The sequence below is a fragment of the Lipotes vexillifer genome, unplaced genomic scaffold, assembly GCF_000442215.2.
Source record: "Lipotes vexillifer unplaced genomic scaffold, Lipotes_vexillifer_v1.1 scaffold1524, whole genome shotgun sequence".
NCBI classification, from domain to species: Eukaryota; Metazoa; Chordata; class Mammalia; order Artiodactyla; family Lipotidae; genus Lipotes; species Lipotes vexillifer.
The window spans coordinates 25,721-42,587 of record NW_006773476.1 but is presented as its reverse complement, the minus strand read 5'-3'; the positions used below and the strand labels follow the sequence as shown (position 1 = coordinate 42,587).

General features: G+C 35.1%; 1 protein-coding gene across 2 annotated transcripts in view; it reads left to right on the top strand.

Annotated features, from left to right (window-relative positions):
- The window catches only part of STAG2 (STAG2 cohesin complex component), a 71,543-nt gene extending 55,436 nt beyond the window's left edge, over window positions 1–16,107 (top strand). Inside the window, exons 27-33 of one of the 2 annotated variants that reach the window (XM_007448343.1) lie at window positions 550–678; window positions 4,310–4,533; window positions 6,631–6,820; window positions 6,911–7,021; window positions 10,439–10,565; window positions 11,550–11,627; window positions 16,084–16,107. In XM_007448343.1, the coding sequence (XP_007448405.1) occupies window positions 550–678; window positions 4,310–4,533; window positions 6,631–6,820; window positions 6,911–7,021; window positions 10,439–10,565; window positions 11,550–11,627; window positions 16,084–16,107 (883 nt within the window). The remainder of the gene's footprint in view (window positions 1–549; window positions 679–4,309; window positions 4,534–6,630; window positions 6,821–6,910; window positions 7,022–10,438; window positions 10,566–11,549; window positions 11,628–16,083) is intronic. The other variant, XM_007448344.1, reaches the window with a different exon arrangement.
- Window positions 16,108–16,867: the final 760 nt, after the last annotated feature.

Sequence of the window (16,867 nt, the reverse complement as noted above, 5' to 3'; positions counted from 1 at the left end):
TCCTGTGTGTTATAGTTGATCTCCTTTGTGTCTTGAAAAATACAGAAAGTGTACTGATTATTACGTGAAAGGATTTGGGTTATTTTCTATGGAAAAGAGAACTGAGGAGAGGATGTAGATATACCAAACCACATTTTAAATAAAGACCAGCTGGTGTGTGTATGTGTGTGTCTGTTTTGTTTTAAAGAAAGTAACAGTTGGGAGTTCCCTGGCGGTCCAGTGGTTAGGACTTGGCGCTTTCACTGCTGGGGCAAGCGTTCAGTCCCTGGTCGGGGAACTAAGATCCTGCAAGCTACGTGGTGCAGCATGCTCCCCCCCCACCCCCGCCAAAAAATAAAAACCAAAACAAACAAAAGTGGCATAAAATGTAAATATATTTGCTCATTCTCGCACTGTAGCCTCCTTATTCTCTCTATTCCTCAGATTAAATGCATGACAAAGGAAACATCTTAGTAGTGGGATGAAGTATAGAGAAATTCCCTAAGTTATTCAATTTTGTATTGTAGTCCTTTAAATATTTGTCTTTTTTTGTTGTTGCTTTTGTTGCAGAGATGGCATAGAATTTGCTTTTAAGGAGCCTAATCCACAAGGAGAGAGCCATCCACCTTTAAATTTGGCATTTCTTGATATTCTCAGTGAATTTTCTTCTAAACTACTTCGACAAGACAAAAGAACAGTGTATGTATTTGTTAGAAATACTCTATTTAATTTTGTTTTGGAATTCTTAAAGATTAATTTTTATACTTGGTTTCCCTCTCAGATTAGATTAGATTTGTAGGATTGCATTAATGCACAAAAAACTTTATACTTCAGAAATTTTATAATTTAAGGATTATAACTGTTTTATGCATAATACTCCATTTTAATTCTGTGAGTTCCCCTTACAGTGTAGTTGTGGCTTTAGAGGTGTAACTGGAATGCTTTGTGTATTCCTATTTGAGTTCTTGGCTCAGCCTAACTAATGAAGGAGCATTTAACAGATAATGATATCGCTGATCCATCAGGAGCACCTTAGTCTGTGTCCTGAGCCGTGACTACACTGGAAAGTAGAAGTCCCCCTCTTTTATCTTTGTACTTTAACTACAAGTCCTGTTCTCAACAGGCCATTTAAACAGGATACTTTTATGGTTTGGTCTTCTAAAATGGTGACTTACGTTCTAAGAGAGCCTAACAAATGGAAATAAAGTCTCAAAATCTTCTTTCATCTCTTCCACCCCCACCCCCCAACCCCGGGCTTTGAGGTATAAAAAGACAGAAGAATATGAATAACTCATAGGTAATGTCTTCTGAAAGCCCACCAGTATTTTGCTTTTAAAGATTGTATAGATCTTGGGGACTTCCCTGGTGGTCCAGTGGTTAAGACTTCACCTTCCACTGCTGGGGGTGCAGGTTCAGTCCTTGGTCAGGGAGCTAAGATCCCACATGCCTCGCGGCCAAAAAACCAAAACATAAGAAAGAAGCAGTATTGTAACAAATTCCATAAAGACTTTAAAAATGGTCCACATCAAAAAAGTCTTTAAAAAACATCATTGTATAGATATTATATGAAATTCTAAAGCAGACAAAACAGTGATAGAAATCACAATAGTGGTTAGTTCTTGGGGTTGGGGAGACTGAATGGGAAAAGGGATACAGGGTACTCTGTAGGGTCATAGGAATGTCCTATATCTTGATAGGTGTATGGGTTACATGGCTGCATTCATTTGCAAAACTGATCCAACTTTACTGTTAATTTCTGTGCATTTTATTATATATAAATTTATGCCAGTTCAAAATTGCATTGAGGAATTACCTGGTGGTCCAGTGGTTAGGATGCCGCGCTTTCAGTGCCAAGGGTCTGGGTTCAATCCCTGGTCTGGGGACTAAGGTTCCACAAGCTGTGTGGTGCACCCCCCCGCACCCCCCAAAATTGCATTGACACTATTAACTAGAGAAGTAAAAATTAAAACAATAAAAAAACCATTTCTCACTTAGCATATTAGCAAAACTTAAGACATCGGATAGCGCCAAGTATTGCCAAGGATGTGGAGCAATAGAGGCTTTTATACATTGCTGGTGGCAGAGTAAATTGGTACAAGACCACTTTGGAGACATTTGGCAATGTCTAGTAAAGTTTAAGATTCTCCCTACTTCATGATCCAGTAATTCTATTCATAGGTAGATACCCTAGGGGAACTCTTACACGTGTGAAGAAGGATAACTATTAAAGTACTTGACTGCTGCATTGTTTGAATAGGAAAAAACTCAAAACTGACTAAACATCTATCAGCTAGAAAATGGTATCAATAGATTAATATACAATGGAATACTATACAGTGGTCAAAATGGTTAGATTTTTAAAAAGTAAACACAATTCCTTAATTTTATTAAAAACCCATTTAATTGTTCAAATTTCTAGTATCAGATATCATCAATGACTTTTATTTGATTGAATTGGGATTGAAATAAGATTCACACAATCCAATTGATCTTTTAAAATCTTAAAAATTTTTTTCAAGTTTATTGAGCTATAATTGACACATAAAATTGTAATATATTTAAAGTGTGCAACATGATGATTTCATATACATTGTGGAAGGATTCCCATAATCAAGTTAATTAACGTATTTATCAGCTCACATATTTACCATTTTTTTGATCAGAACACTTAAGCTCTACTCTTTTAGCAAATTTCAATTATATGGTATTATTTAAGTACACAGTATCATCAACTCTAGCCACCATGTTATACATTAGACCCTCAGATCTCAGTCATCTAAAAAAAATTTTTTTTCCTGACTTCATTGAGATATAGTTGACATATAATACTGTGTAAGTTTGAGGTGTACAACATGTTGATTTGATACACTTACATTATTGGAAAATGATTGCCACCATAGTGTTAGCTGACATCACTCTTCCAAAATGGTTAGATTTTAAAATTATAATGTTGAGTGCAAAAAGCTAAGTACAAAATTGTGCTATGATGTTTACAGACAAATAGGTATTAAAACATTACAAATGGGGACAAAAAATAGCAAGTTCAGGTTAATGGCAACCTCTGTGGCTGGAAAGAGGACAAAGGGAACTAGCATCAGGGAGGGCTACTTATCTGGAATGTTCTGTTAAGCTTTGTGGTGGATACATCATTGTATATCTCTCAACTAGTGAGTATATTGTGGCTCAGACTGCACATCTTGTGTCAGGCTGGTGAGTTCTCAGACTAATAGCCAACTTCCAGACCACACTTTGATGAGTACTGTACTACTGTGTGTAGCTGAAATATATTTACAATATATACAAGTAACACTAAGCAGTATGTTTGTAACTCATCTCTCCTGTCCTTTCTCTTATGGTGTTCAAAACTGGTAATTCTGAACGGATTCGAATTAGCCATTATTATGACAGCAAAATTTGGTTTGCACTTTACAGTTAGTTGATGAAACTTGTGTGAAGCATAATTTACACAATAAAGCACTGAACTCTTAGTGTCAAAAGCCTGGGATTTGAATCATGGTTATACTGCTTTCTCATTTTTATGACCATGGATATATTACTTAACTTTTCTTATCCTTTCTCTCCTTATCTGTCAAATGGGGAGAATGTCTCCCTCACAAGACTGTAAGAGTAAAGTTAAAGAACCCAAGAGGAAAATGCCTAGCACACAGTAGTCACACAAATGTTAGTTGATTTTTGATTGCTATATTATATATGTCATAGAATCCTTGTGATACTTGAATCTAAGGGTAGATGTATGACTTCCATCAGGCTGAAAATATTGTGCAGGTAGGGACCATATCTGATTGACCTTTGTATCTATCCCCATTGCCTGGGACATAGATGCTCAACAAATAATAAGCTGAAATGCTATGAATTATTTCATTTAATGTGAGAATCTTGATAGAGACAAAATCGTTCATTAGTGTACTGATGAGGCTTAGATTGAGTAGTGAAGTAATATGCCTATGCTCACACAGCTAGGGGTTGGTAGAACTGGGACTAGAACCCAAGTTGTGTAATTTTTAAATCTGATCCTCTTTCCAGGAATATGACTCAGGTTTGTTCTTCTAACAGAGGACTTGTAAATGTTAGGATAGAACAGAGACTTCTCGAGAAAGAACGCTAATAATCCTTCCGTTGTTACTGTATGCTTTGAGGAAATGTAGACCCATCAGCCACTATTTTCATTCTAATTTACTTTTTATTTAACTCATTAAATCACTGTATGTTCCGTTATAGTGTGTGAGCCTATAGGAATAAGCAAAAAAAAAAAAAAAAAAGCTATGTCAATTTAATGTATCACAGCTAATGGTTTCTACTCCTTTTTAAGGTATGTTTACTTGGAAAAGTTCATGACCTTTCAGATGTCACTCCGAAGAGAAGATGTGTGGCTTCCACTGATGTCATACCGAAATTCTTTGCTAGCTGGTGGTGATGATGACACCATGTCAGTCATTAGTGGAATCAGCAGTCGGGGGTCAACCGTGCGGAGTAAAAAATCAAAGCCATCTACAGGAAAACGGAAAGTGGTTGAAGGCATGCAGCTTGCACTCAGTAAGAATATAGTTTATTCTCTTTATATTTGTCCTTTATGTTTACCGTAAACCTTAATGACTGAATTGTCATTAAGGGTCACCTTATTTTTAAATTTGAGATATGTGTTGTTATATAATATCTTGAACAATGTGTCCTCCAATTATGTGTAAATGTACTGTTCTAAGCATTTTACATACATAAATTCAGTTCTTACAACTCTTTAGCTACATACTCATTTTTCAAATGTGAAAGCTGGTACAGAGAAGTTAAGTAACTTTTACCTAAGGTCACACCAATATTAAGTAGCAGAGCCAGGCAGTCTCACTCTAGAGCACCTGCTTTTAAATCACTGCACTATACTCTATGTATAGGGATATGGACTCAATATTTTAGAGCTAATCATTACCTAAGAGATCAAATCATCTAGTTTAAGTGGTACAACAGATTCAGAGAGGTCCCAACTTTTGAATTTCTGTGAAGAAGAGCATTAATCATAAAGAACTTGATAGAAATACAAGTTGCTGTCTATAATCTTAGGGTTAAGAGTATACATTATGACACTTGAATCTCTTGGACTCTTAGTACTCCAGGGTTGGTTCAAAATGGGTCTGGGGACTTTGTTCCTCTCCTTAGGAAACTTTAAACAAATTAGCATAGTTGCCAAAATTTGCTCCAGCTATTATTCCTGAGTAACAAACTACCCCCAAAACTTACGACATAGCAGGGACATGATGTCTGGTGCCTCTGCTAGGAATACTCAAAGGCTGGTGACTAGAATCATACGGAGGCATCTTCACTTACAGATGTATCTGATACTGGCTGTCAGCTGGGACCTCAGTGGGATTGTCTGCCAGGACCACCTTACACATGTCCTTTCCATGTGGCTATTTGGCTTTCTCACAGCATGTGACTGGGCTCCAATAACAAGTGTCTCAAGAGACAAGAACTCTGGAAGCTGCCATTTTTCTTAAGGCCAGGAATTGGCATAGCATAATTTCCATCATATTCTATGGACCAAGCAATCACAGGGCACAGGTTCAAAGGAATGGGACGTCATCCCCCACCTGTTAATGTGAGGCGTGTCAAAGATTTGAGGGCCATATTTTAATTTTATTTATTTTTTTAGGGGCCATATCATTAAATTGCCACATGGATTAATGGTTTTAGTACTTTTTATCCAATAATATAAATGCATAAACTCGTAACTTATAACTTAAACTTGTAACTTAGATTTGGACTTGATTGGTCATATAGTCCTAACATCCCAGTCTGTGGAGAAATCTCTCTTACAGTGTCCCTGACCAGTTAAAATAGTTAGGGCTTGATAGCAAGTTAAGATAAAATTTCCTTTTTTAAAATAGAAAAGTTATCAAATTAAAAGATGTATTCCCTGCCTGCCACTATAAATTTTAAAGCGTTCTGAACCTATAACTCACCTGGTCTACACAGTTAACCTCCTAAGTGGCCTGTTTGCTTACTAGTCTTCATATTCTTAAGTCCACCCTCCACACTACCACTACATACTTTGTCTAAAACATGTAACTCACCACATTGCTTCCCTGTCACCTTAGCACAGCTTATAAGACTTTGCATAAATTGATACCTGCCTCTTTATTCAGCCTTACCTTTTGCCATCTACTCCGGGAGTACTAAACTCTTAGTTTGAACCATATGAAATTACTATTTTTGCAGGTCAAAAATTGCTGAATATCAGTAAATTAGTACGGTTCAGTCATTGTTGTTTCATGCCTCGGTGCTTTTGCTTATGTCCTCGCCCCTGCCTAGGAGACTTCACAGTCCACACAGTATCTACTCTAGTCAGAAGTAACTTCTGAGTAGCTGGCTCTGATCCCTCTCATTGTTCTCATTCTACCTGTGCTTCCCTCTCTTTTAGCACTTACCACGCTGTGTTATAATTGCCTGTGTTTTCTTTTTCCACAACTAGGCTGTAAGGGCATGGCAGGGACTGCACCTTACATAGCTTTGTATCCTTCTGTTCCAAGCTCTAGCATGTGGAGAGCAAACAGATGTTTTTTGACCTGAACCCATTGTATCAGACACTTGGTTAATCAAAATTAGTGACTGAACTTCATTGCTGTTAATTTTCTTTCTCAGCTGAAGAAAGCAGTAGTAGTGACAGTATGTGGCTAAGCAGAGAACAAACACTGCACACCCCAGTTATGATGCAGACACCACAACTCACCTCAACAATTATGAGAGAGCCTAAAAGATTACGACCTGAGGACAGTTTCATGAGTGTCTATCCAATGCAGACTGAACATCATCAAACTCCTCTTGATTATAAGTAAGTACATTTGATGATTTTCTGTACTATAACTTTATTAATTACATAGAAAAAAGTTAAGTTAAAAGAAGAATAAAATTCTCCTTGAAGCACGCAGGTAACATGGATGTTAGCTCAAAGACAACAAGAGGAAGCAAGGCAACAGCAGGAGAGAGCAGCAATGAGCTATGTTAAACTGCGAACTAATCTTCAGCATGCCATGTAAGTGAGAGTGCCTTATTGTCTGAGTACAGGAAGTTCACTAATTCATTTTAACATATTTTAATGTGTGCCTTATCTAAAGATTTCAGCAAACTCTCTAGAGTAACTAAGCTGAAATAATCAAGGAACTAAAAATTGGTCTTTCCAACAGAAAATAAAAACTTAAATATTAACTAGTTAGCTAAAGGACTGATCATAGGTTGATCTGTTGGAAAAGTTTAAATATGAATCCTTGTTTATTTTGGTACACAGAACTATAGCTAAAAATTCAGTTTTGTTACATCTTAATTGATCCCTACCTTAGTTCAGGCCCTCATCTCTCACCTGAACTATTATATTAGCTTTCTAACTCGTTTTCTTCCCTCAAATCTCCCATTTATCCTCTCACCAACCCCTTCCCTCACTCCCCTCACCACCACTCCATCATTCACACTGCCATCAAGAATTGCTGTTCTAGAATAAAAATCTGATAATGTAACTCTTTTCCTTAAAACCTTTCCATGGATCCCCATTGCCTGCAAGATGCAGTTCAAACTCCTTAGCTCATGGCATGCAAGATCTTTCTAAATATGGCCCCTGCCTACATTTTAGTATCATATCCTACTCCCTGGCAACTGGTAAAATCATCATAAAAGAACAAGCTCAGGTGTCACCTTATGTGAAGCTGTGGTGTCATCTACACTCCCACAACACTGTGTATACTCCTATTTCTTATAGCACTTACACATTGTATTGTAATTTGTTTATGAATTTGTCCCTTTCTCTAGACTGTGAGCTCCTTAAGGGCAGGAACTTCTTTCTTTCTTTCTCTTTAATTGAAGTATACTTGATGTACAATATTATATAAGTTACAGGTGTACAATTTAGTGATTCACAGGTTTTAAGGTTATACTCCATTTATAGTTATTATAAAATATTGGCATTTCCCTGTGTTGTACAATATATCCTTGTAGCTTATTTTATACGTAATAGGTTGTACCATTTAATAGGGACTACTTTCGTTTCCTGTTAGTGCTCAGCACATTAAAAAGTACTAAGTTAAAAAAAAGTACTAAGTAAATGTTCATTAATGAATAAATGTCCAATGCTAAAAAAAATTGTAGCTTAATTTTCAAATACTTTGTTTTTACTGGAATCTGTATGAGAGTTTTATAAATCTTTATTAGCTTTGGCTCCAAAAGAAATGGCATATAAGTAGTCTTTAGATGACTAATACAAAGGGGGAAGATCTGATGATTCTGATTAAGTTTTTTAGTTTGTATTTGTAACATAATGTGGTATATGTTTTAATGCTGGGAGATAATAATTGTTACCTTTTTAAAATTTATATTTTGTTTCATTTTATTGGTTTTTGAATGATGAGAATTTTACCTATATTTCTTAAGAAATGATCATTTACCACATGAGTGGTAGTCTTCTTAAATTCACTTTAGTTATCTGTAGTGGTGTTAAGAACCTCTACAGACAAGGTATACTTTATCACATCTATAGATTCTGATCCGAGTATGTCTAATATGTTCATTCTCTATACTATCCCTTGATTCTGTCCCCTATTCTGTTTCTATAGCCACATTCCCTTTAATATGTGTTCTTATTTCACGCTGAATTCAACAAGTGATTTCTTAGCTTCTGACCAGTCACCAGTCCAAACACTTAAGAATTCTGCTATGCAATCATTTGGTCCTTAATGTCTCCCCTGAAAACTTTTCCACCGGTGCCCAAGATCTTCCACAGCATCTCATTACTCAGTACCATTTATCATTATTCTTTTGTTTGTAGATTGATTGATTAAGTTTTTTTCTTCAAGTTTTATAGAGATAAAATTGACATACAGCACTGTATAAGTTTAAGATGTTCAGCTTAATGATGTGACTTACATACATCCTGAAATGATTACTACAAGTTTAGTGAACATCCATCGTCTCATATAGATACAATGTTTGTAGTTAGTTTTAATTCTTCTTAGAGATAAACTTCCTCAGGTGACTAAGAAATTATCCCAGTTAAATAATTATTACCAGAAGATCCTTTTGGGTGTTGTACCGTAAGTGTTCTATTGCTTGAGACTTTAAAATATTTTTGTTTTACAACACTTGTTCTGTAATGGTATCTGCCCTATAACTGAAAATACTTCCAAATTCTCTCTCTCTCTCTCTCTCTCTCTCTCTCTCTCTCTCTCTCATAGTTTGTATCACATATATCTTTCTTATACTTCAAATGAAGTGCAGAATGAATTTCTGTTTTTCTATAATATATGGTCCCCAGAGCACACATATCCCCTTCACAGTTGCCTCCACCAAATATAGTAAAATTGTCGTTTACTATCCAGAACTCTTGGGAAATAGGGACCATTGTCAGCATATTTGTCCAGGTAGTCTGGACTAGACATCACGTCTTTCTGTCTTTATCTTTTAAGACTCAACATGGTATTGTGTAAATTGTAAGCAAGCATTCAATAAATAATTGATTTTTGAGGTGGAATCTTTAAATGAGTGAGAAAAGAAGGAAATGTTAGCCAAACTGGGGAATAAGAAGTCACCCTCAATTTCACTATTATGTTGACTCTTTTATGCTGATCTGGGCTAATTCGTGAACTTGAAATTTGAGTTTTTTCCTTATAATAATGTGATAACAGAATTTTTGTTCTTAATTTTTATTTTACTTTTCTATATATGTCTCAGTTTTGAGTTTTATAGGATACAGAATGCAGGTTTCAGCATAAATGTTGCTCATTTCTTCCTGAAGGAGAATTAATCTCTTCTTTCAATATATCTTTATAGCACTAAAGGCATATTTCTCTTGAAATATTTATCACACCTTGTCATAATTAATTATCTCTGTTTCCCAGAGTAGACTGTGAGCTCCTTGAGGGCAGGAACCATGTCTTATTCATCTTTTATTTTGCATCCGTAGGACACAGTAGAAGCCTGTCACATAGTAGGCACTGTGTGAATGAATGAGTGAGTGAGTGCCTGGTACATTTTAGGTACTGAGTGAGTGATGGGTAAAATTAACATTATATGTTCATGAAAATACATGTATTCTGAAAATGTCATTTCTTTGGTCTCTGTTTTATACTTGTTTATTAATTTATACCCTGCCTACTTTCAAAAAGGATTTGAGGTATCTTGTCTGTTCCCATGTGGGAAATTCTTATTGAACTTCTAAATGGGATATCAGAACTATCAAGCTAAATGTATTGAAGTAATACCGAATAAACATAACTCCTTAGCATTTTTAGACATTGGGGTTTTGACATCATTGATGACATGATCAATGCTTAATCAATCATTTTCCCTGACCTTTAATTCCATCATTTTCCATTACACTTGAATAGACAGAGCCACATAGTTGCTGCCAATATATTAATAGTCACAACTTTGGTTCAGATCTTGACCTTGTTTTGTATTTCTCTAGTCGGCGTGGTACAAGCCTAATGGAAGATGATGAAGAGCCAATTGTTGAAGATGTTATGATGTCCTCAGAAGGGAGGATTGAAGATCTTAATGAGGGGATGGATTTCGACACCATGGATATAGACTTGGTAAGATACAATGGTTCTGTAGGATTTTCTATTTAGATTTTTTGGAAATTAAGTTGGATATTTACTAGAGGAGAGAAATACTTGATATGAGAAGTAAGTTTTGCAAAATTCTTAAATAAGATAGTTGCCAGGGGTTTAGATACATGAGAAGGGGTTGAGGAAGTGGGTGAGGTTTGGTGGGGGTGTTAGGTCCTAATTTAAGATGATGAACTTTCAGATTAGTTTAGGAATATATAGATTTAAAGGATTTATTTTGCTTAATAGTATACTAAGTATAATATCACCTTATAGTTTGCCATCTTTTTACCATTATCAAAATAATACATTGTTAACATAATTTACCCTGTTATTGAGATCAACTGCCGAATCAGATAATAAAGTAAAATACTTAAACTTGGAAGTTTAATATATATGAGGGTATATTCTTTGATAATTACATCATATATACAATTAGGGCTTTATTGTATACAAAATGCTTGTACATATTTCATTTTGCCACACAGCTCATTCAGCTTTGTGAGGTAGGTTGAAAGGCTTGAGGATATTGAAGCTTAGACAGCCTATCCAAGGAGACAAAACTAGTAAGCAGTAAAGCTGAGATTCATTATAAGCCAGGTCTTCTGATTCTATTTCTCAGTATACCTTGGTGTATTCTCCTTAAAGGGAAGAAATAATTAAATATGGCTTCTCTTCAGAATAGCGTAATTTGGTATCTTGAAAGGAAAGTTGAGAGAGACATTTTTAAAGTAAAACAAAAAATTGGTTTTCCAGTTTTCATCTTTAAGAATAATTTTCCACGAATGAATTGGTTTTGCATGTTTAAACAGTCTGTAGTTTGAATATATAGCATTTGAAATATTGTAGGGTACAATTGCAATTACATGGACCATGTGAACACTTAATGATAATTTCAATATTTTCAGTTACTATTTGGCTTATTATAGATATGACAATTGTCAACTAACTTCCTTTTTTCTCCCTTAGCCACCATCAAAGAACAGACGAGAGAGAACAGAACTGAAGCCTGATTTCTTTGATCCAGCTTCAATTATGGATGAATCAGTAGGTTTAATTTAAATATGCCTCAAGATTATAAAATCAAAAGTAATAGGCAGTCCCTAAGTCTGAGGTTGAAGAGCTGGGACAATACATTGAGAATGGATAAAAACAACTGGACAGGAGGAAAAGAGGCAGGCAGGAGGGATTTCGGGGTAAGGTTGGGGAGGGGTTATGCAGTGGTGGTAACAGATTCAAAGTGCCTTTGAATCCCTGGCCAACTGGGACATGATATGTTAAGGAATTTGGACTTTTCCTGTAGGCTTGAGTTACATATTGAAGGATTTTGAATGAGGGAGCGGCATGATCAGAATTGTGTTTCAGAAAGATGTCCTTGGATAGGATGAAAGAGAAGAAAAATAATCATAATAGTCATAATCATAATATGAAGGCATGGTGAAAAATAGAACTTGAACAGAGGCTTTGGTAATAAAGATAAGGGGATTGAGATAATTGGTTATTGTTAGGTATTGTCAGTTCTGTTTCTTCTATCAGTCCCTGTTACCATGTTCTCCCTGAGAATGCCTTGGTTCAAATCTTATAGTTTCTCTCAGACACACCATGCTCTTTCATGACTCCATGACCTTGTAAAAGCTTTTCTTTCTGTCAGAATTGCCCCTTTCCTTTTCCTCGTATTGAATTCTTTCTTCAGTAGTCAGTTTGGACATTACCTGCGGAGTTTTTCCTAACCTTTTTAGATAGATACTTTATTCTCAGTTCCCATAACACTTTGTATATAATTCTATTTTGATAACCACCAGATTGGTGTAGTGAAATAAGATATTACATTTCACTCAATAGACTGAACTCCAGGCAGTGATGATTTTATTCATTTTGAGTTTTGCCTAGTTTAGTAGGTATTTAGTTTTATTTGTCAAATTAATAAATCGGTTAAGTGCCCTTCTATCTCACTTTTAGGTGTCTACCCATTTATGCTCCTTCTTTCTAACACCTCCTGCCCCAGGTGACTGTTGTATCATCCTCTGAGGCCTGCCTTCTGTGCCCCTATCTCTGCCATTCTCTCCTTGCCCTCTTCTTGCCTCATAGTCTGCTTTCAGATAGCTCTTGGAAGAATTTTGACTAACTCATGCTAACATGTTTATATTAATAAGGCCAGCTATTTGAGCTAAAAGACAAATATTTCATAGATCAGCGGGTATAGAAATCTTTGGACAAGCCTTGGGATCCTTTAAACCAGTGTTTCTCAATCTCTAAGGTGCATATGAATCATCTGGAGATCTTATTAAAATGTAGGTTCTGCTTTAGTAGGTCCGAAGTGTGGCCTTACATTCTGCATCTCTAACAAGACCGTAATTTGAGTAACATAGGTGACCTAGGCCTACCCTTAAGTCTGTAGTTTAACTGCCTATTGAAGTATGTGGTTTCCCTGATAATCTAGGAGTATGTATCTTCCAGTTCGTTAAATAAAACATTTAGGTAGTGATTGTGATGAGGAATAAAAGAGAATCTTTTCAAGCAGATATAATGAAATGCATTAATTCTGCAGTTTATCAAGTTGGAAATTGGTACTAAAATGAATAAGATGCTCCCCCTGCTTTCAAGGGGTTTGTATTCTAGTCCAACTGTACTATCACTTTGAGGTGAAAAGGGATGGAAGCTAGTATTTTGAAAACTTATGTGCCTGACACTATGCTAGGCACGATTTAGTTTGATCTAATCAGCAACCTTGTAAGAAAGGTGGTGGGATCCCACTTTTACACTCAAGCAAACTTGGACTGAAGAGGTGGTTCAGTGACTTGCTCAGAGTTATACAACTTGAGTGTCAGAGTAGTAATTTGACCTGAGTTCCTTTTGATTTAAAAATCTCATGCTGCCTCTATGGTGGAAGAAATACCAAGAAAAATATTTTAGAAATTGGAATGATTAACTGTAGTCAAAATTGATGTGGGCAAAGATCTCCTTATTTTTTCATGTGTTCATCTAAAGTCAGGAAAACTGTAGGCATTTGTTTCCTTAGTCTCTTACTAGATTTGCAAAAAGGTGCTCTTCACTTCAGGTTACTACAGTAGTTGAACAGCAATGTAAATGTGTGTATATTTTTGACACTTAACATTTAGGGAAAACTATAATCTGAGTGAGGCCAAAGATAGGGACCTAATAATTATTTGTTATTTATAGAAAAATTTTGGCATTCTTGTGTTTATTGAATATGTTATAACTAAGAGGATAGTTCTGCTGCTTCTAAAATTGGGGAAATGAGCACATGCGTCTGTACCTGTAGTTTTATAGTATTACCACATGATGGCAGCAGTCACATAACTGAGTGCTCAATATCTTTAAAAGTGCAGGTATCTTTAGACATCTTTGACCATGTATATATATTTAAGTTAATACTAGTTTGTTTTAAAATATACATTAAACTTTACCTCATTATCTCAACAATAACTTAAGAAGTGGAATAATAGAAATTTTTAAATGTAAAAATCTGCATTAGCTTTTCTGCAATAGCTTACATCTGTTTTTACTCAAGCCTGTGATAAATGAGTCATCAAAACAATAGTAAAATTGGGACTTTAAATTCTTTTATACTCAGTTCTAAGATTCTCTAATTTTAAGTGAAGTAACCCAAAGCATCCTACTATAGATACTAGCATCCTAGTGTAGATACTAAATAAATCCTAAACGTGTTTTTCGTAACATGTTATCCATGTAATTCAGAAGTGGTAATAGGAGAACTCTGAGCAGATCAGTTTTGGGTTGCATATATACAACATTCTAGATTTATGATTTATTTAGTTTCATATTTGGAAACAGTGTCAACATTGGTTTATCCCATTGTGCCAGTGGTTGCTTTCTGCTACTAGTGGGCCAGTATTGTCTCAACACACCAAAGTTTGCTATTGGTACTTTTAAAGTATATGCTTAAGTGGTTATTAATGCTAACACCAGAAACAGGTGTAGCTTATGTTAGCACAGAAAGAGAATAAGTATCACTAATATCATTCTTCTGTGTTGAGACTCTTAGAATTATCTGTAGTATAAAATTGGTAAAAGAAGGGTTTGGTATAATTGAGCTAATTTAACTGTTCTAATAGAAGAATCTACTTATAACCTAGACTGTACAAACACAGGAGAAAAGAAAAAAAACCTGTTCAGGCCATTTCTAGGTAGGCACTTGGTTTGGAAAGAACTTGAATTCATCTTCATGCCACACTCTACACTAAAATTGCTAATTAAGATTTTATCCTTTCATTCACCATTAGATCTTCCTTTACCCAGAGTCACAGAGTGTTATGGCTAGAAGGGATCTTTAAACATCACGTATCACCTAGGCCTCTTTGGTGGAAACATTCTAATCACCCAAACTCTGACTTTAACCAAAAAAGGAGAACTCTGAAACTTGGGTGGGGGCGGGCAAGGGGTGAGTAGTGGTGGTGGTTTTGGTGGATGACAGGTAAGAAATGGGGTACATTAAGTCTCTATTGCTTTCATTACTGGGGATTCCAAACACTTTACTTGATAATTTACTACAATGAGCCTGCAATGAGATAGATATTTGTTTTCTGGTCTGAAAATACACAATTCCTTCAATTCAGATCAAAACAATTTGTGAGTTCTATGACCTTTGTTAAAGCGAGGTTTAATAATTTACAAGTAAGTGCCCTTTGTAATCTCAGTCTTAGCTCATTACCTCTGACTTTAATATCAGTTTTTTACTAGTTTATTATAGTATTTTTAAATATTACTTAATTGTCATAGTAAGTGCTGGAATTTTAATTGAAGAGCCTAACTTTTAGTATATACAACTGAAGGTTATATCTTATTCTTATTTAATGAACGAGAGGGAGTTGCTCCATTTATTACCTGCTTTTACTTTTTTAAGTTAGTGACAAGTAATTATTAGATTTTACTTAACATTCTTTTCCCAACTGAAATGTAATGAAAAGCATCAATATAACTTTGTTTGCTCAGATTTTACCTTACTTAATTTGATTTCTTAAAATTTGTAGTCCTGTTCATTCACCCAGAAAGCTTCCTATTTTCTACTTATTTATATTGTTTATGGATGTTTTTGGTCTGCATGTTCAAATGCCTTTTTAAAAACTCTACCCACTTCACAGTGCAAATGACCGAGTTTGCCATACATCTTGTGCCAGAAGTGTATGTCAAGAAGCACATTCATTTGTTCATTCAACAAATGTCGAGTGCCTATGTTCAGGGCATTATCTAGGCATTAGGGGTGTGTATAAACATATAAATGAGACATGATCTTTGCTTTTAGTTATATTTGTGAGGTAAGTAGCATTGTGATTAGGCCTGATGTTATTTCATTATATGTTAATGGTAATTATAATTTTAGAATTATATATCTGAGAGGGGAATTTTTCAAAGTGGTTTTTAGCATGTTATTAAACTTAATATTACCAAGTATCAATGTAGTATATTTTACAAAGAAATGAATGACAATTTTAACAAGATTTTTTTTCCTCTCTCTCATTAGGTTCTTGGGGTGTCAATGTTTTAATACCAGTACACAATTAAATCTGTGGTGAAGTCATTTTCTAAGTGGAAGAGGAAATTTTAAAATAAAGTGTGGTAGATACAGTGAAATTCTGTACAGATTTTTCTCTAAGGAGAATATGACGTGCTTATACTTACCAAGATCAAGTGCATTTGAGGGGCAGTTTTGTTTGCCTGAAAAAAGTAAAGGACAAGTAAACAATTTGATGATAAGCTACAGTTTTTCTTAGAAAGTAAATATTTTATTTATGCGCTGTTAGTTGGCTTTTGAATCAATTATTTCATGCTTTTTTTAAAGAAAATATAACAATCTGAAGAGGCATTTGGTACAGACATGAATCCTCTCACATTTATTTACTGGGTGTACTAAGTAATGATGACCTCTGCTGGATTTCTGTTTACATCCAAGAAACAAAGTTAAGGATGAATTTATTCCCCTACCCTGAAATTATAGGATAGAATTGTTTTTAGCATTCTAAATTTAAATGCTTGAAACATCAATCAACAAAGCTTTCTTTTAAAATATTGTAATTGTGGAGAAAAGTAAACTTATAAGCAGAACTTTTACAATTTTTTCATCTAAAATGTATTTTAAGATATTTTTAAAATCCAAGAGCTTCTCTATACTTTTCACAAATACCCAGATGCAGTGAACTGCCAGAAGGTAACCAGTCTCAAACATGCTTATCCCATTATCAACCCTGAAAGTTTGCTTGTCCTTTAAGATAAAAATGTAATGTTGTGATATTCCTTCCAGTAGTGCC